The sequence below is a fragment of the Carcharhinus amblyrhynchos genome, chromosome 2, assembly GCF_965287045.1.
Source record: "Carcharhinus amblyrhynchos chromosome 2, sCarAmb.v2.hapA, whole genome shotgun sequence".
Taxonomy (NCBI): Eukaryota; Metazoa; Chordata; class Chondrichthyes; order Carcharhiniformes; family Carcharhinidae; genus Carcharhinus; species Carcharhinus amblyrhynchos.
The window spans coordinates 18,151,114-18,178,590 of record NC_137325.1 but is presented as its reverse complement, the minus strand read 5'-3'; the positions used below and the strand labels follow the sequence as shown (position 1 = coordinate 18,178,590).

Here is a 27,477-nt window from a genome sequence, read left to right as displayed (position 1 = left end):
TTTCACCCCCTTTGCTTATCAAGAATCTATCTCGCTCTGTCATATAAATCTTCAAAGAGTCTGCTTCCGCTGCTTTCTGAGGAAGAGAGTTCCAAAGACTCATGACCCTCTGAGGAAAAAGATTTCTTCTCATCTCTGTTTTAAGTGGGCCACCCTTTATTTTTAAATCATGACCCGTAGTTCTAGATTGTCCAACAAGGGGAAGCAGCCTTTCCCCATCCATCCTGTGAAGAACCCTCAGGATCTTAAAGTTTTCAATCACATCACTGCTAAGCTCTTGTGGACACAAACCTATTCTCTCCAACCTTTCCTCATAAGGCAACAGCAAATTCTTGATGTTGGTCTAGTAAATGTTCTTTGAACTGTTTCTAACCTATTTACATCTTCCCTTAAATAAGATCAATAATGTACATGATACTCCAGATGTGGTCTCATCACTGCCCTGAACGACTGTAGCATAACCTAGGGGAGGTTATGCTACAGTCGTGCCTTACAAGCCTAGTTGAGTTCTTCGATAATGTGACTGAACACATTGACGAAGGAAGTGCCGTGGACGTAGTGTACATGGACTTCAGCAAGGCGTTTGATAAGGTCCCCCATGCAAGACTTCTTGAGAAGGTGAGAGGGCATGGGATCCAAGGGCCTTTGGCCTTGTGGATCCAGAACTGGCTTGCCTGCAGAAGGCAGAGAGTGGTTGTGGATGGGGCTTTTTCTGAATGGAGGTCAGTCACCAGCGGAGTGCCTCAAGGATCTGTTCTGGGACCCTTGTTGTTTGTCATTTTCATAAATGACCTGGATGAGGAAGTGGAGGGATGGGTAAGTAAGTTCGCTGATGACACGAAGGTCGGTGGTGTTGTGGATGATCTGGAAGGATGGCAAAAGTTGCAGCAGGACATAGATAGGATGCAGGACTGGGCGGAGAAGTGGCAGATGGACTTCAACGCGGATAAATGTGTTGTCGTCCATTTTGGCAGAACCAACGGGATGAACGAGTACACTATTAAGGGCAGAAGTCTGAGTAGTGTTGAGGAGCAGAAGGATCTTGGGGTCCGGGTCCACAGGACTCTTAAATCGGCCTCGCAGGTGGAGGAGGTGGTCAAGAAGGCGTATGGTGTACTGGCCTTCATTAATCGAGGGATTGAGTTTAGGAGTCGGGAGGTAATGCTGGAACTTTATAAGACCCTTGTCAGGCCTCATTTGGAGTATTGTGCGCAGTTCTGGTCGCCTCACTATAGGAAAGATGTAGGAGCTATTGAAAGGGTGCAGAGGAGATTTACAAGGATGTTGCCTGGACTGGGAGGCATGCCTTATGAAGTTAGGTTGAGGGAGCTGGGACTCTTTTCCCTGGAGAGACGAAGGTTGAGAGGCGACCTGATAGAAGTTTACAAAATGTTGAGAGGAATAGATAGGGTGGACTCTCAGAGGCTATTTCCCCGGTTTGAAATGGTTGCTACGAGAGGACACAGATTTAAGGTGCGGGGAGGGAGGTTCAGAAGTGATGTTAGGGGTAAGTTTTTCACTCAGAGGGTGGTGAGTGAATGGAATCGGCTGCCGTCAGTGGTGGTGGAGGCGAACTCGCTGGGGTCTTTTAAAAGACTTCTGGATGAGTATATGGGGTTTAATGAGATTGAGGGTTATAGATAGGTCTGTAGGTTGGTAGGTGATGTGGTCGGCGCAACTTGTGGGCCGAAGGGCCTGTTTGTGCTGTAGTGTTCTATGTTCTATGTTCTATGTTCTAACCTCTTTTTATACCCAATTCCTTTCTCAATAAAAAATATCATTCTTAAAGTTAGTTTATTTATTAGTGTCACAAGTAAGCTTACATTAATCCTCCAATGAAGGTATGGTGAAAAACTCCTCGCTGCCACACACCGGTACCCGTTCGGGTACACTGAGCGAGAATTTAGCATGGCCAATGCACCTAACCAGCACGTCTTTCAGACTGTGGGAGGAAACCGGGGCATCTGGAGGAAACCCACACAGACATGGGAAGAATGTGCAGACTCTCCACAAACAGTGACCCAAGCCAGGAATTGAATCCAGGTCCCTGGCGCTGTGAGGTGGCAGTGCTAACCACTGTACCATTGTGCTGCCCATTCCATTCGCTTTCTTAATCATTTATTGTATGTGCATGCTGGCCTTTTGTGATTCATGAAGTAGGACATCCAGATCCCTCTGAACCTTAGAACTCTGCAATCTCTCAGCATTCAGATAATATGCTTCTTTTTTATTCTTTCTGCCAAAATGGACAAATTCACATCTGGCCACATTATACTCCATGTAACCTATCTTTGTCACTCCTCTTTAAAAAAAAAGCTCAATTCAGAAACATATTAGAATGATATCCTATCAAATCCATCCACAGCCTCATCTCATCCAATCTTCTCTTAAATCTTTCAATCTTTTAACTCTGGCACTTTGAAGATCTCTCTTCATTTACCTCCTTATTTTGTATGACAGAACCTTCAGTTGCCTGGACCATACTGTCCGCAAATGCCTCCTAAACCTCCCTGTCTCCTTTGTTCTGTGCACCAATAAATACCTTCTCAACTCCCATAATTTCAAGTAAGCATTAGTCACCTTTCCTGCTGCCTCCTTCCATAGTTAATCATTCATTTCCTTACCTTCACCTATTTATTTTCTCTGTGGAGCACTCTGGAACATTTTCTATCAAGATGAATGCATATTTTGGTCAGAAGTGCAATATGTTTTGTCAAAGGCAGATGGGGAGGAATGAAGTTGCAATTTCAGTTACTTGTGATTTACCCCACAGGCAACAGAGACAAAACTGGTCGAGCGGTGATCCAGATCTGCGCACACAACGTGATATTGGTGAACCAAAGTTACCCCAGCACTGAGCTGACCCATCTACTGCTGTATTATTGCACCATCCCAAGGTATGGAAACTATAGGTGCTTTAAGTGCCCATCTGATTTAATCCTTTGGTGAGAGTTTGCCATGTTGGTGGCCAATTCTGCTTCTACCTCCACTTCTTCCTAACGGTTGATATTTCCTTAAGAAGTTTGGTATTAATTTTCACTGAATATTAACCTTTGCTTTTCAGGAACCCCAGATCACCTTCACATCAAATACTATTAGATACAGAGTAAAGCTCCGTTTAATATGTTATATCAATGAGTCCCTTTTTTAATCTTGTGAGATTTTTATTCTCAAAATGAGAGGTGGTTCCAGAGGTGGTGAGGTGTGGAACTATAGAGACTGTATCCAGATATATATAATAGAGCCCTTGGCATAGCTAACCTATTGTCCCACCCACTTCAAAGAATTCTTATTTTATGCATTTTCTGTTGCTTTGCTCGTGCAGGCATTGATAGTATTGGGCTGTATGGCCTGACATTATTCTACACAAATGGCCATTCATCAGATTGTAAACTTAGACAGTAAAGCCAGAATTTTACTGCCTTGTCCAGCCTGGAATTGAGGCGGGCAGGTCTCACAGAACGGAAATCTTCTCGGGTGGGATTTTACGACCTTGCCTGAGCAAGGTCATAAAATCCCACCCTATGTGTTAATGGGCTGTTCAACTAAGGAGGTCATCACCTGTTCCTCCCATTACCAAAAGTTCACACTCAAGCACAGGCATCATTGGCTAATGTTCACGCGATTGTGCCCTCTGTTAGTCACACCAACACTGCGACCTTTCCCTCATCAGTGTACAGAATGAACTCAGCTAATTCAGCCCCAGTTGGATATTGACCTTGGACTTCATGGTCTATCTGATTCATCCACATATTATCTATACAAGTGGTGCAAGATAAAAAAAAAACATAGAAACTAGAAGCAGGAGTAGGCCATTCAGCCCTTTGGTCCTGCTCAGACATTCATTATGATCATGGCTGATCATCAAATTCTATACCCTGATCCCTCCCCTTATGTGGAACTGAGCCACGACAGATCAGCCATGATCTTATTGAATGGCGGGGCAGGCTCGAAGGGCTGGATGGCCTACTCCTGCTCCTATTTCTTATGTTCTTATGTTCTTATGTTCTCTCCCTCCCCTCCTCTCCCTCCCCTCCATATCCCTTGATCCATTTAGCCCCAAGAGCTATATCTAAGTTCTTCTTGAAATTAGACAATGTTTTGACCTCAACTACTTTCTGTGGTAATGAATTTCACACATTCACCACTCTCTGTGTGAAGAAATTTCTCCTCACCTACAAGGTTTACCTCTTATTTTCAAACTATGACCCCCTAGTTCTGGATTCCCCCACCACTGGGAGCATTCTTTCTGAATCTACCTGTCTAACCCTGTTAGAATTTTATAAGTTTCTATGAGATTCCCTCTCACTTTTCTAAGCTCCAGTGAATATAATCCTAACTGACTTAGTCTCTCCTCAAATGACGGATCTGCTATCCTAGAAATGAGCCTGGTAAACCTGCGCTGTACTCCCCCTATAACAGGGACATAAATTTCTTCCTCTCCAGAATATTGTGCTGGCTTTAAATTTTGGGCACTATGTTTAAACTTTAAATTTATTTATTGTTAGTCACAAGTAGGCTTACATTAATATAACAATGAAATTACTGTGAAAATCCCCTAGTTGCCACACTCTGGTGCCTGTGCAGGTACACTGAGGGAGAATTTAGCGTGGGCAAAACCACCTAACCTGTTCACATTGGACTGTGGGAGGAAACAGGAGCATCCTGAGGAAACCCACACACACATGGGAAGAACTTGCAGACTCCGCACAAACAAGTCAGGAATCGAACCCAGGTCCCTGACGCTGTGAGGCGGTAGTGCTAACCACTGTGCCAGGAAAATTCCATAATCAGCTTAGCCTGAATCACCATCCATGCATTACCATGGAATTATTAATACACAGACTATGTGGCAATAGTTGATTTGTACTGGTATAGGAATGCTACAAGTTTAAGGACTAGGTTGTCTTGTGAGGAGATGGTGCAGTGAGTTAGTTGGGTAAGGATTCTCAGCAGCCAAACTAACTTGGCTAAGGATTACAATGAGCATATTTCATTTGTTGCCTTGTTTCCATTTGCCCCATTGTATGTGTGAATGTATGCTGTGGAATGTGCAGGAATTCAATCACAATGATGAAGCTGAATCCATGAGAATCTCTGCGCTCCAGAGGTTGTTTAATTTGTTATCGAAACATGAGGTGATCAAGTTCAAAACCTACTCCGGAGTAGGTCCCTAACAATAACCGATACAATAATAATGGCATGTTTAGATAACCAGAGCAGAAGTTGGCTCAATCATTCAAAGCTTTGATGAGGGGTCATCTAGACTTGAAACGTTGGCTCTATTCTCTCCCCACAGAAGCTGTCAGGCCTGCTGGGATTTTCCAGCATTTTTTATTTTTGTTTCAGATTCCAGCATCCGCAGTATTTTGCTTTTATTCAAAGCATCTCATTGGCTTATTCCTAAATGGTCATGTCATAAACGTTTGTGACTTGGAGTTTATTTTACAGTTTCAGGAAACAGAGCTAGCAAATGAAACAAAATCTAAATGTGAAGATCAAATAAGAAAAAAAACATAATGTATTGGACAGTAAATCTTTGATTAGACCATCCTTGACGATTGCAAAGAGTGAAGAAAGGCCCAGATTTTCACCACAATGGAAAGACAGACATCCCAGAAACAGCTGAAAATTCTAAGTTATGTCCCTGAACATGGCATGTTGTGGGGGTGGGTGTGGACTTCTGCCAGGTTCACACATGCGTGGCTTATGGAGGCAGCTGGCCATTTAAACCACCAGCTGTCTCCAGTAAAGCGGGATGTTGGTAGCCAGGAGACATGAATTGTGCAGAGTAGTTTAGGTAAGAGCTGATCTGAATGAGGTGGATTTATTTGGAGATCTACAAAGCTAATAAGACTCTCCCTAATAAGTCCCTGTCAATCCAAATATTTGTAGATTTTGTCCCTTATAACACCTTCCAATAACTTGCCCACCACCGACGTCAAACTTACTGGCCTATATTTTCCCGGATTTCTTTTGGAACCTTTTTTTAAACAACGGAACAACATGAGCCGCCCTCCAATCACCTGGCACCTTCCCCATGAATACTGACATTTTAAATATGTCTGCCACCTCATTCATACGGAAGGGTAAGGTACCCCTGTGGATATGATCCTGGGGCACCTGGTGTCTAAGCCATCAAGGATACCTATGAGTTGGCAAAGAAAGGGTGAGGGTAATGGGGGGGGGGACATGGATTGGTATAAGTTGACACTAAATTTGGCACGGGGACTATAAAGGGTCATAGAGTTATGGGGGCACAAATGGTATGAGGAATGATGGGGGTGATTAGATGGAAATGGGTTTCCACAGTGGTATAAAGGCTCATGGGTGTGGGTGGAGAGGTATACATTGGCATACTATACAGGTGGGGCCATGGGGGTGATTGAATTGGGGGTGGATGTGTGGGGTACAGGAGGTAGCATATTTTGGTATGGATGGGGCATTAGGAATATGTGGGAGAAAGCGAGGGGCAGTAAAGAGTGAGGGCTGATTTTTGTTTTACTCAAAGCACAGCGCTAGAGCACAGAGACGGGCCTTCCACCCACCACACCTCCACACCCAGCAGTCTCCGCACCCATTCCAAGGGCTGCAGACCTGACTTCCAATTCAGCCCACCACCTCCACAGAAGGAAAACCCAATTCACCAGTGGCTATTCTTAAAGGTTTCGCGGACCCAAGAAATCACTCGTTTTTGCACGTTCGACCTGCGAGCGAAAATCTGGGCCAAAATATTTTAAATGGACCTTTGAGTCTTTTTGCCAGGCGGTTTGCACAATTGCCAGTCTGTATTCAACAAACCTAACTATGACTTTTCAGGGGAGGTGATGGCCTACTGGTATCATCACCAGACTATTCATCCAGAAACTCAGCGAATGTTTTGGAGAGCCCAGTTCGAATCCCACCACAGCAGTTGGTGGAATTTGAATCCAGAAAAAAGAATCTACTGATGACCGTGAAACGATTGTCGATTGTTGGGAAAAAAAAAACCCATCTGGTTCACTAATGTCCTTTAGGGAAAGAAATCTGCCGTTCTTACCTGGTCTGGCCTACATGTAACTCCAGATCCACAGCAGTGCGGTTGACTGTCAACTGCCGTCCAAGGGCATCTAGGTATAGGCAATAAATGCTGGCCACCCAGCAGCGCCCATGTTCCACGAGTGAATTAGAAAAAAGAATTGAAAGTAGGAACAAACTAATGAACTCAGAAAGCTTATTTGTACTTCAGAGCACAGCTACCGCCATCATTTAGAAGGATAGGATAATAGACATATGGAAACACCAAGTTGCAGACCATTTGGACTTGAACATATATGCCTGATCATTCGTTGCCACTGAGTCAAAATTCTGAAACTGTCAATCTACAGCAGACTGTAACAACACCCATTTTGCCTTCTTAAGGGCAATTAGGGATGTGCAATAAATGCTGGCCTTGTCAACAATGCGCATCTTCCTGAGAAGGGCATCAAGTGGATATGAGCATTGTAAATCCGAAACAAAATGTATTTGCAGATCTTCTTTGCGTGTATTCTTTGCATCTAATCTTTCATCCGTTTAGAGATTTTACTTGCTCGGGAAATAGCCTCAGCAGGTTGGAGTTCATGAGGACGAGGCATTGCTGTATTCACAAAAAGCAGTGTGCAACCTGAGAACAGCAAACAGGGAGAAAGAACAAACATACTTCCATTAACTAAACAGAGATGGTCATCATTGATTCAGTTCCCTCAATAAGGGCTCTCAAACAAGAAGGTGTTTGTGTGTGTGTATTTTCTTTACAGCCTTAGCAAACACTCTCTCACATAAAATGAGATTTTCTTATAAAACTTGGCAACATCAGTCCGGGATGGGTGCAGTTAGTCAGATGTTTTAGCGCTCACCATGAGGGCAAGTTTATGCAGTACAACACATTTTTTTTCAATTCCTTTTTTTCCTGTTTGATCAGTATGAGTTGTTGCACACATAATCCAGCAGATACTTCAATACTAAACTGAAGGTGTGCTACGCTGTCAGGGTTGGCATCTTTTTGAGGAGTCAACCAACTAAGGCCCTCCCAGGTGGACAATAAAGATCCTAGGCCACTATTCTCCCTGAGTCCTGCTGATTGCCCGAGCAACGTCACCGAAACAACAGTCTGACCGGGCATTTATCACATTGCTCTTTTTGGAAGCTCATTGTGCATAAATTAGCTATTGGGACACTTCCATTACGACAGTGACGACACTTCACAAAGTACTTTATTGAGTGTGAAGCACTTTGGGACTTTCTGAGGTTAACACATGCAGTATGGCTCCTTATAAACAAAATTGGGGTGGGGGTGGGTGGGTGGGATACAGGCCCTAGTACGTTGACCTTCACGAGAGGAAAGTCATACGTTATTGGGCCTTTAAACATAAGAGGAGTGCATCAGTGGCACCAGGGTTCAACTCCAGCCTTGGGTGACTGTATGGAGTTTGCACATTCTCCTCGTGTCTGCGTGGGTTTCCTCCTACAGTCCAAAGATGTGCAGGTTAGGTCGGTTGACCATGCTGATTTGACCCTTTGGGGAGGATTTTCTGGTTGCGCTTGCCCCAAAACCGGAAAATCCCTCCCAAGCTAACAGATCTTTGCATGACCTGCCCCCGCCCTCTACGATTCTAGTGATGGGTGGGCCAAATGGCCTCCTTCTGCACCTAAACAGAATTTAGGGATTCTATGATAGTCAGGAACTGAACTAACCCATAGTATTTTATCCAGATAATCCACACTATTATTCCTTGACTCCAAGAGCATGTTTGCAAAATTCCCGTTGAAGCAAATGAACTTTATGATGAATCATAAAATGTGAAATGTGCTTGCTTCTTAATGATCGAAAACATGTGGATGGACAATTAAAATTGCACACTGATGTGCTGCACCATTTCTGATTATTCCTATTTTAAGCTGTTACCCTGAACAGAAAGCAAGGATATTCTTTAAGTGTGTTGGTCGGGATGCATTGAAGTTGTCAAGTCCGAACTGCAATTTTAATTATGGATCTGAGTAGAGGGACCATTGTGACTTGTTGCCCAGTAAACACCAAGCACTAAGCTGGAAGAGGCCCAAGAATGGATACGGGTGGCATGGCAGCACAGTGGTTAGCACTGCTGCCTCACAGGCGCGGGGAACTGGGTTCAGATCTGACCTCGGGTCACCGTCTGTATGAAGTTTGCACTTTCTCCCCGTGTCTGCATGGGTTTCCTCCGGGTGCTCTGGTTTTCTCCAAAGATGTATAGGTTAGGTGCATTGGCCATGCTAAGTTGCCCCTTGGTGTCCCGGGATCCATAAATGAGAGGGATCGCGGGGTAAATATGTGGGATTACGGGGATAGGGTCTGGGTGGGATTGTTGTCGGCTGGTCTGCAAAGAATGGAGGAAATCCAGCAGACATTTCATAGATTAGCAGTCCGAACCACCACCCCAAATCTCCTCACCGTCAATCATAAAACCATCCTGGTAGCCCTCCCCCTCAGCTGCCATGAGTGCCAAGGGCATTGTTCTGTCTCTTGACATTCTGTTCCTGATGGCAACTGACTGAGGGCATGCAGATGTAGAACCAGGGCTCTTACTGACCAGTTAAGAGTGGGTGTTTGGCATTTTGATCCCTGCTCTCATCATGTTCCAGATCAAAATCAGAACTTAATGTCCCAGGGGCAATGAGGGATAACTAATAATTGCAGTTTTGGCAAGATTACCCACATTCCCAGAACAAAGGTAAAGATTATATATCACCATGGTGGCCCAGTGACACAGTGGTTAGCACTGCTGCCTCACAGCGCCAGGGATCCAGGTTCAGTCCTGGCTTCGGTTCACTGTCTGTGTGGAGTTTGCACATACTTCCCATGTCTGCGTGGGTTCCTCTGGGCGCTCTGGTTTTCACCCACAGTTCAAAGATGTGCGGGTTAGGTTGATTGGTCATGCTAAATTCACCCTCGTGTCAGGGGATTAGCAGGGTAAAGATGTGGAGTTACGGGAATAGGGCCTGGGTGCGGTTGTGATCCTTGCAGACTCGATGGGCTGACTGGCTTCCTTCTGCACTGTAAGGATCTTGTGATTAATCCAGTGATCCCATGAAAGAAAAATTAAAATTTGACACCTTCAGTTAGCGGAAACTAAAGCCTCATGATATAGGGATAAAATTGCAAAGCATGATCCCAAAATGTAATGCAAACGGAATTTGATTAGGTGGCTTTTGAAAGATTAATGGGTTATATTGTTGGACTGGTGAGTGTTAATATATTATAAGATGATCACATGGTGATATCAGTCAATTTTATGGTCTATTTGACAACAGTAAATCATGAATCATAGGACAAAAAAAAAACTCCTGTGTATTAAAGCAAAGGTTGTTTGGAAATGTGCAGGAAGTTCTTCTGTAACCTTTTACTCGGTTTCCATATGTTGTCATGATAATTCTGACCTTTGGCAGTCGCAGAGAGTAAACAACAAGGTTCTTCCGTCTTTGAAGGTTTTGCCTTGGGCGCTAGTTTTATTTGTCATTTTTCCCTATACTGAAGTATGCATGGAGCCTCACTCAGAGATGTAAAGTGTCAGCATTTTAGAGGCAGCTCGATGTCTCATTGTCCTTGTCAATTTATGGAGCTGTAATGCTATTACAGTTTGATAGAGGCATTGGTACTTCAGCTTAAGTAGTTGGAAGAAGAAAACCCTCCTTCCGTTCCTGCTTCCTTTCACAATAAGCACTGCAAATTAAGGGAGGCAATGGCCTAGTGGCATTATCGCTAGACTATTAATCCAGGAACTCAGTTAATATTCTGGGGACCTGGATTCGAATCCTGCCACAGCAGTTGGTTAAATTTGAATTCAATAACAAATACCTGGAATTAAGAATCTACTGATGATCATGAAACCATTGTTGATTGTCCATCTGGTTCACTGACGTCCTTTAGGTTAGGAAATCTGCCGTTCTTACTTGGTCTGGCCCACTTGTGGCTCCAGAGTCACAGTAATGTGTTTGACTCTCAACTATCTTTGGGCAATTAGGGATGGGCAATAAATGCTGGCCATTCTGAATAAAAAAAACAAACTGTTTTCTACCGGACCCCCAGCAGATTTTGTGCAGCAACTGTTTCAAAGAACAAAGATCAAAGAAAATTGCAGGGCAGGAACAGGCCCTTTGGCCTTCCAAGCTTGCACCGACTATGCTGCCTGACCATAAAGCCCTTCCATGGATCATATCCCTCTCTTCCCATCCTATTTATGTATTTGCCAAAACACCCCTTAAAAGTCACTTTCGCATCGAAATAGGTAAACCTATTTTTAATCCACGGTCTGATAACTCAGATATTTATTAATGTGGTGAAAATGGACTGAATCCAAACATTGGATAAACCCTTGAACGTGAAACATTTGGAGAGGTGTGGGACATAATTAAATTCTCCTTCAGTGTACCTGAACAAGCGCCGGAGTGTGGCGACTGGGGGATTTTCACGGTAACTTCGTTGCATGTTAATATAAGCCTACTTGTGACACTACTAAATAAACTTTAATATCTTGCCCAAGAGACCATTCTTCCTGGCCTGAACTTTTTGAAGGCCTGACCTCTGACATCCAGAGAGTTGGCGGGGAACACATCCCTACTCACTCTGACAGGCCCGCTGCTATTTTGCACTCAAATGATCCTTAATTGGCAGAAAGCAGGACTTCCATCCACACTTGGAGAGCGGTCAGCTAATCAGATTGGCCGAAATCTCTCCAGCCCATCCAGGCACAGCGCTGCAGTGGCGGGAAGAGGCCCCTGCGACGCCAAGCCTGTGTCTAAATGCTGGGAGCCAGTGTGAGGTAAATGCAGGGATCCTGCAGAGGGGTGGGTAGGAGATGTCCTGATGGGGGATGGGGAGAGTGTCAAGTGGGTGGATAGGTTGGAGAGGCAAATCCAGGTGTGTCTAGTCCTGCTCTGTGAGGGAAGCACACCCCCTGCTCATAACGGGGCTTCCAGTGGAGATGCCCCCCACCCTGCTTGCCTGAGATCCAAGACCTGTCATCATTTTCTATTTCCCACCCTCAGCGATCTGGCGCAATCAGCCTGAAAATTAAGGGAAAAGGATCTTAAGTGGTCAGTGTGAAATCGCGACTGGGTTGGGATGCTTGCAATTTCTCCTGGCTCAAAATCTGCTGTGAGGGAGCATAAAATTCAGGAAAACGCATTTCCTGAAGAGGGCAAGGTATTAATTATATCTCAGTGTTAAAGGAAGGAAGCATCAATGTTCCAACGTTTTAAGTAAGTTTATTTATTAGAGTCGCAAGTAGGCTTACATTAACATTGCAATGAAGTTACTGTGAAAATCCCCGAGTCGCCACACTCCAGCATATGTTCGGGTACACTGAGGGAGAATTTAGCCTGGCCAGTGCACCTAACCAGCATGTCTTTCAGACTGTGGATGGAAACCGGACACCCGGAGGAACCCAATGCAGACACGGAGAGAACGTGCAGATTCTACACAGGCAGTGACCCAAACTTGGAATTGAACCCGGGTCCCTGGCGCTGTGAGGCAGCAGTGCTAATCACTGTGCCACCCATTGATTGCTCCCAGGCCTCCAGTGGGACACGGAAACAAAATGGTAACAATCGCAAGTCATATGGATTATTCTATTGACATAGAAACCCTGCAGTGCAGAAGGAGGCCATTCGGCCCGTCAAGTCTGCACCGATCACAATCCCACCCACGCCATAGCCCCATATCCCTAGATATTTACCCACTAATCCCTCTAACTGACACACCCCAGGACACTAAAGGACAATTTTTTTAGCATGGCCAATCAACCTAACCCGCACATCTTTGTATGTTGGGAGGAAACCGGAGCACCCGGAGGAAACCCACACAGACACTTGGAGAACATGCAAACTCCACACAGACAGTGACCTAAGCGGGAATCGAACCGGGTCCCTGGAACTGTGAAGCACCAGTGCTAACTAACCATTGTGCTACCGTGCCACCCGACATGTTGACTTCTTTTATCAATGAGTTGCAATCGTTACCAATAGAAGTTTAAGAGGCAATTAAATAAAAATACAGATTGAAATCAGAAATTAACTGAATTTCAGTTGAGTTTAGCTTCTTTAAATGATCTAATCTGTTTATTCCAGGAAGGAAGTGCGTGAGCTTGGAATAACCATATTAGTGGATGCTCGCAGATGTCCTCCCACAGTCACGCTTTTCAAAGCTTTCACTGCACTGCAGGTAAGGCATCAATGAAAACCTGACAGGATCGAGAAAATGACCATCCAAACCTTACTAACAATGTTAGGTTTTAACTGAGAGTTGCAATCTTCATCAGTTTACACAGTGGTTAGTACAGCTGCCTCACAGCACCTGGGACCAGGGTGCGAATTGGCTGTGGGTGACTGTGTGGAGATTACATACTCTCCAAGGCTCAGCATTGCTTTCCTTTGCGTGCTCCGGTTTCCTCCCACAGTCCAAAGATGTGCTGGTTAGGTGGATTAGCCAGGGTAAATCCATGGGGTTACGGGATAGGGCAAAGAGGAGGGGTGGGTGGGATGCTCTTTTGGAGGGTCGATCAGAGGTGATGGGCCAGATGGCCTCTTCCTGCACCGTAGAGGTTTTATGGTATAATTGTCTGCTTTTCTCTGATGGAATGGTTCCTTTGAAACCAAGGAAAAACTTCAGAAGAAAATATTGAGGTTGATCCAATTTATTTCCTGCCATTCTAGTAGTGGCATGATACAGCCATAATGCAATTATTGACTAATAGCGATCAATTTCTAAGCAGATTATTTTGTATGTGTTTAAGTGCAGGCTGATCCTATTGTTCTGGATGAGGTGAAATATTTTGAGTGCTATCCCTCACCAAAGGGTGTGTGAGCTGTGATAATTGATGTTAATGGGTTATTGACGCAGATGAGCTCAGTTTCATTCTTGTTTACATTAGATTCTCTCGCAGGAATCATTAGAAAACCTGTTCGACTACTATTTCTCCATGTTTCAGAGTGCAAAAGCATAGTTAGCCTACCGGGATCCGAAACCACAGACCTGGCCTAATGATTGAGAGAGAAACTGTTCTAGTCGTTATCTAGGAAAGCATGTTCATAATGAGACCACACATCTTGAGACCATCCAGATCTCAACAAAATATCATGCAAACCAGCCTCCCATCACTCCCATTCAGCCTCCCATTCACTCTGTCTACACTTCCTGTTGCCTTGGAAAAGCAGCCAGCATAATTAAGGACCCCATGCACCCCAGACAACTCTCTTCCACCTTCTTCAATTCGGAAAAAGATACAGAAGTCTGAAGTCACGTACCAACCGACTCAAGAACAACTTCTTCGCTGCTGCCATCAGACTTTTGAATGGACCTACCTTGCACTGTTGATTTCTCTCTACCCCCTTGCTATGACTGTAGCACTACATTCTGCATTCTCTCCTTCTCTATGAACAGCATGCTTTGTCTCTGTGGCATGCAAGAAACAATACTTCTCACTGCATACTAATATACGTGACAATAATAAAATCAAATCAAATATCTGAAAGCATCATAGAATCCCTACAGTGCAGAAAGAGGCCATTTGGCCCATCATATCTGCACTGACCACAATCCCACCAGACCCTATTCCCGTAACCCCACATATTTACCCTGATAATCCCCTGACACGAGGGTCAATTTAGCATAGTCAATCCACCTAACCCCCACATCTTTGGACCGTGGGAGGAAACCAGAACACCTGAAGGAAACCCACGCAGACATGGGGAGAATGTGCAAACTCCACGCAGACAGTGACCTGAGGCTGGAATTGAACCCAGGTCCCTGGCACTGTGAGTCAGCAGTGCTAACCACTGTTTCACAGTGTCGTTTGTCTTATATAAAGTTGGAACTTCATGTTTTCAAATGGGTGTTTTTTCATTATATAAGATCCGGTAACTTTAAAGCAGAAACTACCAATCAAGGCCGTAAGCAATTATTTTTAGCTCTGAATGTTAGAATAAGACTGTGCTAAGTGTCGATGAAGAGGAGAGAGTTGATGTTTGGATTATGGAGCTCAAGGTTGTCACCAGAATTCACATGTGGGACTTTGTTGTTCTCACTTTGATAGCGTGTGGGGGTATCTTTCCTTCTTGTTTCTGTTCAGCTATTTGTGTCTGGTCTCATATCTCTCTGTGTCTCTTGGGCATTTGTTATTGTTTTTCTTTTAAAATCCTAGGCTCACTTTTGTTTATCTTTTGGTGTGTTGTTCTACATCTGGCCCAGAATGCTCTTTGTCCCTCTGTCCTCTCTCTCCTGGTCTTGCTCCAGGGTTAATTAACTTGAGCTTTGAAAACTGGGACCAGGAGCTCCCTCTGATGGCAGACTTGGTAAACGTGGGTAGTAGTTGAAAGGTCTCAGATCTGATGAGCCAGGAGTTTTCACTGAGCTTGGGGTCTGGATCAGAATGGGTTCCCAATTTGGCATTGCTGGCCTCTGTCCCGGTTCACCAGCATGACCTCGAACCATTTTGAATGAGGGGGGCTTGGTGTCAACCCAGTTGTTTGCCGATTGAGACCAATTAAATGTAATTACCCCTGCCGACTGAAAATTCTATTTGTCAGTGCAAAGCAGGCAATGTTGGCCTCATCCACATCTGGACCAATGTACTGGGATCAGGATAGGATGGGGCCTGATGGATCACATGAGGAACCACACACAGTGAACCTGTAATGTGGAATATTGTACATACAGTTCTGGTCACCTTATTATAGAAAGGATACTATTAAACTAGAAAGAGTGCAGAAAACATTTACTAGGATGCTACCAGGATTTGATGGTTTGGGTTATAAGGAGAGGGTGGATAGACTGAGATTTTTTTCTCTGGCGCATAGGAAGCTGAGAGATGATCTTATAGAGGTCTAATAAATAATGAGGGGCATGGATCAGCTAGCTAGTCAATAGGGGATAGGGGAGTCTAAAACTAGAGGGCGTAGGTTTAAGGTGAGAGGGGAGAGATACAAAAGTGTCCAGGGGGCAATTTTTTCACACAGAGAGTGGTGAGTGTCTGGAACAAGCTGCCAGAGGTAGTAGTAGAGGCGGATTCAATTTTGTCTTTTAAAAAGCGTTTAGACAGTTACATGGGTAAGATGGGTATAGAGGGATATGGGCCAAATTTGGACAGTTGGGTTTAAAAAAAGGGCAGCATGGACGAATGGTCTGTTTCCATGCTGTGAACGTCTTTAATCCAAAACTGCTCCAAGATCATGGGCTGTGGATTTTATTTTAGAAATAAGAAGAAACTTACCTTTGCCTGTCCCTCACAGTCTCTGACCTCAGCTAGTGAGGCTGTTGATCACTGAGGGCTGAAAGGCTTTCTTCCAACATTGGGAGCCTACCCACTCCCCCACTGTGCACTTAAAGCCCAGTGTGCGGGGTGGGGATCTAGAACCAACTGCCTTTTTTGCTTCCCGACCCCTCACTGACAATCTAGCCCCGGATCTGTACGAGCTAGTTCACTGCAGTTAGGGAGTGGGTGTTGGGGGATGGCAGTAGGCGGGCAGTAGCAGGGACAATGCAGTTAGGTCCATCTTACCCAGACTGGCCACTGCTCAAATCATAGAATCCCGGCAGTGCAGAAGGAGGCCATTCAGCCCATCAAGTCTGCACCAACAACAATCCTTCCCAAGCCCTATCCTTGTAACCCCACGTAGTCCCCCTGATACTAAGGGGCTTTCAATTACTACCAGACCTGTTCCCCATAACTCCAAGTATTTACTCCACTAATCCCTCTAATCTACATACCTTTGGACATTAAGGGGCAATTTAACGTCATCAATCCACCTAACCTGCACATCATTGGAGTGTGGGAGGAAACCCACGCAGACACGGGGAGAATGTGCAAACTTACACAGCCAGTCTCCCGAGGCTAGTATTGAACTTGGATCCCTGGCACTGTGAGGCAGTAGTGCTATTGGCACAGTGGTTAGCACTACATTAAATAACTACTGCTGGACAATATGTAGGTAATGTCCGCCCTTGGCATTGTGGAGGAAAACCAACAATTCCGGTTATGCACTCTACTTGATTTCTTCATGCCATTGACTTTAACATTCAAGGCACCTCACCACCCCCGACCTATGTGCCAACATTAGATGAGAAGGGAATCAGGCTGCAATGTATGGTTGAGTGACTGTCACTCATTGTGAGGAATAGTTGTGTAGGCCAGGCACTGAGGGGAGATTCAGGGATGAAATGGACTACAAAAAACTGCCTTCCACCTCCACTCCGGCTAATGCTTGGGGCCTCATTGTATCATGAATAGTCTGGATCAAAGTATTGCAGATTTGACGGAGCCAGGTCCCATTTTTGGTTTTGTGTTCTAACATTGCACAGTCTACAGAATTAGGATCATGAGTAAGATAGCATGTCAATTGAAACTATGTTGACTTGGGTTTCAATTATCTGTGCTTATTACAGTCACAGCAACTCCCACATGCAGCAAAGTAATAATTAATCAGGTAATCAGTGGTAATGACTTTAGTTGCTTGGCTGAGATAGAGGGAGTAGCCCTGGATCTGTTACCAAACTTGAGCAAGAAGATAGGTTAACATTTCATTCAAATGGTAGCATCTTTCTGACAATGAAATGTTCCTTTAGTCTGTACAGGAAAACATTAAGATTTGCATTACTCCTTTGATCATTTACATCCAAAATGCCTAAAAAGCAATTAAGTACCTTGAAAGTGTAGTCACTTGTAATTTAGGAAATGGGGCAGCCAATTTGCACACAAAACAGCACTTTAAAGTTCATTTATTAGTGTCAATAGTAGGCTGACATTAACACTGCAATGAAGTTACTCTGGAAATCCTTTAGTCGCCACGCTCTGTTGTCTGTTTGGGTACACTGAGGAAGAATTTAGTGTGGCCAGTGCGCCTAAGAAGCACGTCTTTCGGATTGTGGGAGGAAACCAGACTACCTGGAGTTAACCCACGCAGACTTGAGTAAGAATGTGCAGACTCCGCATAGACAGTGACTCAAGCCAAGAATCGAATCCAGGTCCCTGGTGCTGTGAGGCAGCCATGATAACCACTGTGTATGACCTGATAATCTGTCCTTGTGGTGTTGATTGTGGGATAGATATTGGCCTGGTCACTGGGGATTACTCTTCTGCTATTCTTTGCAGTAGTGCCATGGGACCTTATGCGTGGGATTTTAAGGCCTCGCTCGGGAGAAACTGGAAATTCCCACCTTAAGCCAATGGACATTTCCGTTGTCGATTTAGTAGCGGGCAAAGTGGGTAGAGTTGTGGCCTGTATATCGAGCTGAGCGGGCTGACACAGCCTCGGTTTCCTCAGTGTTGCGCTGGAGTGATCTTTGTGCTCAAGTCCTGGAGTGGGACTTGAACCCACAACCTTCTGAACTCAGGCGAGAGTGCTACCACTTGGGTGTCAGTTGTGACCTCCAGGGGCAGCACTGAGGAAAATCGGCTCTGTGATGTTCAGGTTGGATAACCAAGTGATGTGAGGTCAATCGTCTTCAGTAGTTGTGTCCTTGCTTTTGATTGTACATCTGAATTATTTTTCTAACTGTTTGCAGGTTGCCATTCCAAATGCCATTAACTCAGTCCTGGTTTTAGTGGAGAGGGATTCTGCATTCAGACCTGAAAGGGATCCACTTGTTCAGGTAAATCCAATTTTCAGGCAGACGGAAGCAGCATGTGGCAGAGTGGAGCTGCAAAGTTATTGATGTCACATTTGGGATGTATCTGCAAAACTAGGACATAGCAACAAACTTGCCTGTCTCATCCCAAACACTGTTGCTCATATTCTATCTCACACTCCCCGTTCACCCTTCACCCCTGGGCTCCCTGACCTACATTGCCTAGAATTCAAAGTTCTCATCCTTGTGTCCAAACCTCTCCATGGTCTCGCCCTCTTGTCTCTGTCACATCCTCCATCCTTTTAACATGCAATGGGAATTATCCTTTTTGTTTTGAAGTCTTGTCCCAAGCAGAGAAAGTACTGTCAGCGTTTCCCATCAGATGTTTAAACACTTGGTGGGGGGAAAAAGGTGCTGTGGGCAGCTCCCAGCTGGCAATGCCTGTTTTCTAGAGAGGGCAACCCAATCTCACAAAACTATAAGTTAAAACAAAGGCACAGAGAAGTTCTTCCCATGCACTTGGAGGAACGACCCCACCTCATGCACACAGGACATCATCCTCCTCCCCCAAGGGTACAGGGGAAACCCCCTCTCATAGATGCAGGGAACCTCCATCTCCCCTCGCCAGAGAAAACTCCCCCCCAACACCTCCCGTTCCGGCAGTGCCAAGGGGCAGTGCTGGATACCATGCGGGCATTCTCCCTTTTGGGTTGCACTTGCTTGTGCGTTCCTTATGGATTCTCTTCACCAGGTTCAGATTAGTCCAGTTGTAAACTGAAGCGGGGGAGGAAATCTGAATGCTTTTTGTTTTATTTGTTCAGACATAGGATCTGAGTGTTGTTGGCTGGGCCAGAATGTATTGCCCTTGAACTGAGTGGCTTGTTAGGCCATTTCTAAGAGTCAACCACATTGACGTGCGTCCAGATTCACACATAGGTCCGACCCGATAAGGACAAATTTCCTTCCCTCAAGGACATTAGTGAACCAGATGGGTTTTTACAACAATCGACAATGACTTCATGGTCATGTCATCATTAGACTTTTACTTCCAGACTTTTCGATATTCAAATTTCACCATCTGCTGTGGATTCGAACCCAGGTCCCAGAGCATTACCTTTGGTAACTGGATTATTAGTCCAGTGACAATACCACGGTACCACTGCCTCCACCACATGGGGAGATGACGGAGCGGGGAAACCCCCACATGGGGGATGACGGAGTGGGGAAACCCCCACATGGGGGAATGACGGAGCGGGGAAACCCCCACATGGGGGATGACGGAGTGGGGAAACCCCCACATGGGGGATGATGGAGCGAGGAAACCCCCACATGGGGGATGACGGAGCGGGGAAACCCTCACATGGGGGATGACGGAGCGGGGAAACCCCCACATGGGGGAATGACGGAGTGGGGAAACCCCCACATGGGGGAATGACGGAGTGGGGAAACCCCCACATGGGGGAATGACGGAGTGGGGAAACCCCCACATGGGGGAATGACGGAGTGGGGAAACCCCCACATGGGGGAATGACGGAGCGGGGAAACCCCCACATGGGGGAATGACGGAGCGGGGAAACCCCCACATGGGGGAATGATGGAGCGGGGAAACCCCCACGTGGGGGATGACGGAGTGGGGAAACCCCCACATGGGGGATGACGGAGCGGGGAAACCCCCACATGGGGGATGACGGAGCGGAGAAGCCCACTAATGATATTGCAATGTATTTAAATGAGATTCCCGTCAGTGCACGGCGGGAACCTAATCTTGCTGGCGAGAATCTCATTTTTCAGCTCTTGTGAGATGTTGCATTGCCATTTATGCTTGTGGCAAATGGGGAAGCAAAAACCTCAGCTATATATCTGTGTTCCTTGAGTTCTGGGCTCGTGCATTTCCCTGATTTTCTTCATGATTCATGCCTTCGTTGGCCAAACTTTAGCTGATAACCCTCCTGTCAACTGCCTTTGATTGTTTTAACTTTCAAGATGCTGTATAAATGCAAGCAGTTGTTGTGCAGTGATGCTTCTTGTGTGAGTGGAACCTGCGTAATCTTGTCTTCCTCCCATTGTTCCATTTAATCCTGCATTCACCCTTTTCCACACTGTTTTTCCACCTGATACACCAAGCAAGATTGTGATCTGGGAGGTGAGAAACATGATGGCTGGCAAGAAATGTTCATTTCTGAGAAATAAATACATGTGCAGAAAGCTTATTAAGCCCTACTTTACGTTAAAAAATAAAACTTAGTTTTTACAATATTCCCCAAATCTAAATGCTAAGTGTAGATTGGACCAACGTTGTGGGGCCAACACAATTAGTACCTTTGCAAAAGAATCATTGGTATTCAGTTGTGCATTGTAAAAAAGGGTTTGTTAATGGGAGCCTCACAGCTTGGTGTGAATGTTGACTTTGTTGTATCAGTCGATAAATTGAAAGAAAAGTCTCTGACCTTATGATCAAAGCGATAGCAGTCTCCTGATTACAGTGAGATTATCCCACCAGTCGAATGCAATGAAAGAACAATATCATTCCTTAGCTGATCTGATGCAGAGTCTGAGAGCACGCAGAATTGTCTCTCTGTGTTTAATCTTTGTGGAGCAGAAGCTGAAGGCAAAGGCCAGCTATTTTGTGTGTCGGTGCTGCCTTTGGCCTCTTGCCAGTCCCATCACCCGGGAACAACTATCAAAGCCGCCTCACTACCTGTGGTGGTGTGATACCTGCTTCAGTGCTGCGCTGGGCCTCCTGATGTGTCTCAACCTAAAGTTCAAAGGTGACTGAGATTTGCACGGAGTGCTGGCTGGTGTGAGAAAACCAGCGTGCGGCCCCTCAGCCGCACAGCCGAGTTTTGTGTCTTGATTCTCTGGCACTCTGCACAGAAACTCTGTGCGGATTTCACTGTCCGTGCTGGTGGGGTGGGGCCTGAGAGCGCCGGCAACACTGGCTCCATCAAGAGGAAGCTCCGATCTCCAACACAGAACAATACTGTCTCAACCTCCCCCTGCCCCACACCGTACACCCACCCTATGGACATGGACCCCCTCCCACAAGCAGTGGGGCAACTACCGCACCCCCACCTCACAAACCACCAGAATAGTCAACCCCCACCCCCGCCCCTGCCCAAGGGAACCTGCCTCCACCCCTCACAATTGGGCTTCCCAGGGGGTCTGCCCTGGCACTGCCCCCCCCGGCACTGCGAGGGTGGATTGCCATGAATCAGTGGCAAGGGGCAGTGCCAGGGCATGTTCCTCTTCCCCTCCACCCCCTCCCCACACCCACTTGCTCCCCCCCCCACCTTGCAGGATATACTTACCTTTGTGCGCCTGGCAGGATTGTCTCAACTGCTTCCCGTTTTTCCATGTCTGTTGCAGCGGGAGGGTGGGTGGAGAGGGATTGCATTCCTTATCTGGGGGCGGCGTATGGCAGGGAAGCCCTCAGACTAAATATAACATTGTTTAGATAAATTTAAATGAGGTCAGGACGGGAAGCTTGTTATGTCAGTAGCAATGGACGGAGGAAATCTTAAGATGAGATCTTGCTGACGAGAGTCTCGGTTTCCGACTGTCGCGATGTTTTGGGTCCACATCGCAGTTTATGCTCACGACTAACTAATTGGCAGCACAATAGCATAGTGGTTAGCACTGCTGCTTCACAGCGCCAGGCGCTGGATTCGATTCCAGCTTGGGTCACTGTCTGTGCAGAGTTTGCATGTTCTCCCCGTGTCTGCATGGGTTTCCTCTGGGTGCTCCGATTTCCTCTCACAGTCTGAAAGGCGTGCTGGTTAGGCGCATTGACCCAAACAGGCGCCGGACTGTGGCAACGAGGGGAATTTCACAGTACCTTCATTGCAGTGTTAATGTAAACCTTACATGTGACTAAGAAATAAACTTTACTTTTATGTAGGCTCAAAATTGAATCTATTCTGCTCTGGCAATACTTAATATTTACTGAATGAATTTTGTCATGGTCAGTTGTCAGGGAGACAGCATTGCTGTGTATTAGGAGGCTCGCCAACATGCAAGGGGTTATTGGTTAAGTTTAATTTTTCTCTCTTTTTTTGCCCAATCCAGTACGAAATGGTGTCTTCGCTAAAGGCTCTGCACAAGCACATTGATGGCAGTCAACTGACACAGGAATTTTCTGGAACTTTTCCTTACGATCACAACGATTGGATCCGCTTCCGAATGGTTAGTAAATTCCATCTGAAGCAATGAGATATTCCCATATAAAATATAAAAGCAATCCCTGTTGCTCGCGCATTCGGGCAATGCTTGTGCACTCGCACCTGGAAATGTTAACTGGATAAGTGCCCTCCAGTATTTAGCAGCCAAATCCCAGCAGCTAAATCATTAGCTGAATTTCAATGCCCTGAAGGGAATTAAGGATTGGTTACATGCGGATTAATGGGGAACATGGAATGAATATTCAGTTGTCACTTCTGACTGCATTGGAAGCAATTAGGATCCGTTCAACCTGAAAATGTTAATCCTAAAAGCAAAATACAGTGTAAATCTGAAAGAAAAGCAAGAAAAGAAATTGCTGGAAATGCTCAGCCGGTCAGACATAGAATCCCTACAGTACAGAAAAAAACCCGAGCCGGCACTATAGTTAAGAAAGCCCACCCACGCCTCTACTTTCTCAGAAGACTAAGGAAATTTGGCATGTCAGCTACGACTCTCGCCAACTTTTACAGATGCACCATAGAAAGCATTCTGTCCGGTTGTGTCACAGCTTGCTATGGCTCCTGTTCTGCCCAAGACTGCAAGGAACTACAAAAGATCATGAATGTAATCCAATCCATTATGCAAACCAGCTTCCCATCTATTGACTCTGTCTACACTTCCCACTGCCTCGGCAAAGCAGCTAGCATAATTAAGGACACCATGCACCTCGGGCATTCTCTCTTCCACCTACTTCCTTCGGGAAAAAGATACAAAAGTCTGAAGTCACGTATCAAACGACTCAAGAACAGCTTCTTCCCTGCTGCTGTCAGACTTTTGAATGGACTTAGTTTGCATTAAGTTGATCTTTCTCTACACCCTAGCTATGACTGTAACACTACATTCTGCACTCTCTTGCTTCCATTTCTATGAATGGTATGTTTTGTCTGTATAGTGCGCAAGAAACAATACTTTTCACTGTACGTTAATACATGTGACAATAATCAAATCAAATCAAAGCCTTTCAGCTCATCGAGTCTTCACCAACCACAACCCCATCCAAGCCCTATTCCTCTACCCCACACATTTACCCTGAGGGCCAATTTAGCATGGCCAATCCACCTAACCTGCACATCTTTGGACCGTGGGAGGAAACTGGAACACCCGGGGGGAACGTGTAGATTCCACATTGAACCTGGATCCCTGGCGCTGTGAGGCAGCTGTGCCAACCACTGTGCCACCCCAATCATGGAATTCACATTCCCATCTATGAAGAGAAGTAGAGTCCAACCTAAAAACTGTGAAATCCACTTCTCCCCACAGCTGCTGTCTGAAATGCTGAGCATTACTAGCAGTTTTGGTCTCTGTTTCTAACCAGTTTTCATTTCACGTGATTCTTATTTTGTATTGATTCTCATAACCGGGTATATATCATGAAATAGTCACCAAAAACAAAATGCAAGAGTTACAGGGAAAGGTGGGTGAGACTAGCTGAAATGTTCTTTCAGAGAACTGGTTACATATTGACAGGCCAAATGTGCTTATTTGTAAATGTGCTGTGTACTGTAAGCATTCCACGGATCTATGAACCTTGAGAGGAGAGAGGCTTTCCCTAAAGCTGAGTGTGGCCTGCAGGTTAGGCGGGTATACCCCCTGATCTGTGCATGTCAACCGATCACAAGCTTTGGAGTCAATGGGAATTTCTAGTCTTAATTACGGCTGACTGACCCAGGCTGGAAAATGATGAATCCAATCTCCAGTTGTATTCCCGCATCTAGTGGTGCAACAAGGTAGATTTATTCCCCTATTCCCTCAGCTAGTAATTCCCGGAACAGATAGCTTATCTTTCACCAGGGTTTTATAGCTTGAGGGGTGCCATTCCATGTCAAGCATGGCTGAACAGGAGTCTCGCCTACTCTTACTGCCGGCCATTTGTGTGTTTGGAAGGATTCACAGACTGACCGGTTCGACTGCGTTATGAACGCATCTTGGTTATCAAGGGCAGCACGGTAGCACAGTGCTTAGCACTGCTGCCTCGCAGTGCCAGGGACCGGGGTTCGATTCACGGCATGGGTCACTGTCTGTGTGGAGTTAGCACATTCTCCTCATGTCTGTGTGGGTTTCCTCTGGGTGCTCTGGTTTCCTTCCATGATCCAAAGATGTGCGGGTTAGGTTGATTGGCCATGCTAAATTGTCCCTTAGTGTCAGGGGACTAGCTAGTTAAATGCATGTGGTTATGAGGATAGATCCAGGATGGGATTGTGGTCAGTGCAGGCCCGATGCATCAAATGGCCTCCTCCTTCTCTATAGGATTCTGTGTTTCTATGAAGTTCTGGGGTGGGACTCGAACCCAGAGCTTCTGGCTCAGAGGCAGAAATGCAACTCACTGTGCCACAAGACCTCCACAAAAGTAGCGAATGGCAAATGTGACCATGAGAGGATTTCACCCTGTGAATCTCATGTCAAGCTGCAGAGTTAGGACTCCCACCTGATAAATGGACCAGGTATCAGCAAAAACTGTACTTGAGGAAAGGTTAGCACTTTTGGGGTGAAATGTATTTGTATTGGCAGCAGTAAACATTTGCACCTGTGTGCTTATGATATTAATGATGTGGAGATGCCAGCGTTGGACTGCGGTGGGCACAGTAAGAAGTCTCACAACACCAGGTTAAAGTCCAACAGGTTTATTTGGTAGCACGAGCTTTCGGAATGCTGCCCCTTCATCAGGTGAGCACTGACCATAATCCCACCCAGGTCCTTTCCCCATAACCTCACTTATTTACCTCCTAAAACCCTTACACTAAAGGGCAATTTGGCACGGCCAAACCAACCTAACCCGCACATCTTTGGAGTGTGGAAGGAAACCAGAGCACCCGGAGGAAACCCATGTAGACATAGGGAGAACGTGCAAACTCCACACAGACAGTCACCCAGACTGTCAGAATTGAACCTGGTCCCAGTGCTAGCCACTGTGCCACTGTACCACCTTTACATTAACACAGCAATGAAGTTACTGTGAAAACCCCTAGTCACCACACTCCAGTACCTGTTCAGGTACATTGAGGGAGAATTTAGCATGGCCAGTGCACCTAACCAGCACGTCTTTCAGACTGCAGGAGGAAACGGAGGAAACCTACGCTGATCTGGGGAGGATATGCAGATTCCACACAGACAGTGACCCAAGCCAGGAATCGAACCTGGGTCCCTGGTGACGTGAGGCAGCAGTGCTAACAGCTCTGCCACCATGCTGCCCTGGGTGATAGGGTGCACAGGATTTGGTGCAAGCAAGGGTTTGTTTGATCAGCAGAGTTTTGTGTCAATGTAAGTTTATGGAATGGGGGAGGTGAGCGTGGAAAGGATTTGCACCGTTACATCTTCACGTGAAATTGTAAATGAAAAGGATCCCAAATCGAATAAAGATGTATATAATGTTTTTGAATACAGTGCTCGCTGATTGTGAAAGAAGAAATAGGAGTGAGATGGATAAAACTGAGCTATAACCTCACGTTTACTGTTTCAGAAATTGGAGCCATTCATGCTGAACTGTCGCGGGGCTCTCATCTACTTGAAGAATTCAATCAACAGCCTGAATGTCAGCAGAATGTCAAGCACGGAACAGGTATTCTCAGCGCAGTGCTCCCCCCAGTTATACTCGACAGAGTCAGGGCACCAAGCTAAAGCTCAGCTCTCACTGTGAATTCAACCATCCAGTGCTTATTTTAACGAGTGTATTTTTTAAGTTCCTGTGTCCTGTTGTCCAGGTAAACTTGTCCTGTTGTAATCACACCTTTACACCAGTTGTGATGTTGCAGCAACATTGCAGGCCAGAATGTGACACTTGACAGTTTGATGAGTTTACATTCACACTTTGGCACAGTGGTTAGCACTGCTGCCTCACAGCGTTGGGGACCTTGGTTCAATTACGGCCTCGGGTCACTGTCTACGTGGCGTTCGCATATTCTTCCCGTGTCTGTGTGGGTTTCCTCTGGGTGCTCTGGTTTCCTCCCACACTCCAAAGAGGTGCAGGTTAGGTTGATTGGCCATGCTAAATTGCCCCTCAGTGTCAGGGGGGCTTGCAGAGTAAATATTGGGTAGGACCTGGCAGGGATTGTGGTCAGTACAGGCTCGATGAGCTGAATGGCCTCCTTCCGCACTGTAGGAATTCAATGATCCTATGATTCTTCTATGATCTATTCTAAATGTGGGTTACAAATGAATTGGACTTAAATCTAAGCTGTCCATTGTAATGACAGGAATTACACACAGTGAGTTGAAGAGCTCTGTTACCCTTCATGTTTATCTTCATGTCTCCGCTTTGCTCTCTTTCTCTCTCTCTCTTTACTTCCTTCGGTCCTGTCTCTATCATTTTCTTTTCTTCTGCTTTGCTTCCATTCACTTTTTACTGATACTCTCCCTTATCTTTTCTCCTTTCCTTTCCCCTGGGGATGTGGGATGGTCTTGGGGTTGTCAGGGGGTGAGGGCGTGGGTGTGGCGGGGGAGGTTGCTGGGGAGTAGGGGAATGTTTAAGGCTGGGTTTGCTCAGAAGAAGGGCCCCAGATCCGCAAAGGGCAGCCCCAGAAGATCAAACACAACCTCCCCCCCCTTTCCCTCCACCTTTTGAAGAAGTTAAGTGAAAAAAAATCATGCTGTCCACTCCCGCTCGGCCAAACCTTTCATGGCACGGGCAACACACATTCCAGGGTTAA

The 27,477-nt window shown here is 45.8% G+C and overlaps 1 protein-coding gene across 2 annotated transcripts in view; it reads left to right on the top strand.

Annotated features, from left to right (window-relative positions):
- The window catches only part of plekhg4b (pleckstrin homology domain containing, family G (with RhoGef domain) member 4B), a 179,468-nt gene that overhangs the window by 105,619 nt on the left and 46,372 nt on the right, over positions 1-27,477 (top strand). For both annotated transcript variants that reach the window (XM_080202976.1, XM_080202968.1), the window contains exons 5-9: positions 2,774-2,897; positions 13,123-13,216; positions 18,554-18,640; positions 22,682-22,798; positions 26,292-26,390. In XM_080202976.1, the coding sequence (XP_080059102.1) occupies positions 2,774-2,897; positions 13,123-13,216; positions 18,554-18,640; positions 22,682-22,798; positions 26,292-26,390 (521 nt within the window). The remainder of the gene's footprint in view (positions 1-2,773; positions 2,898-13,122; positions 13,217-18,553; positions 18,641-22,681; positions 22,799-26,291; positions 26,391-27,477) is intronic.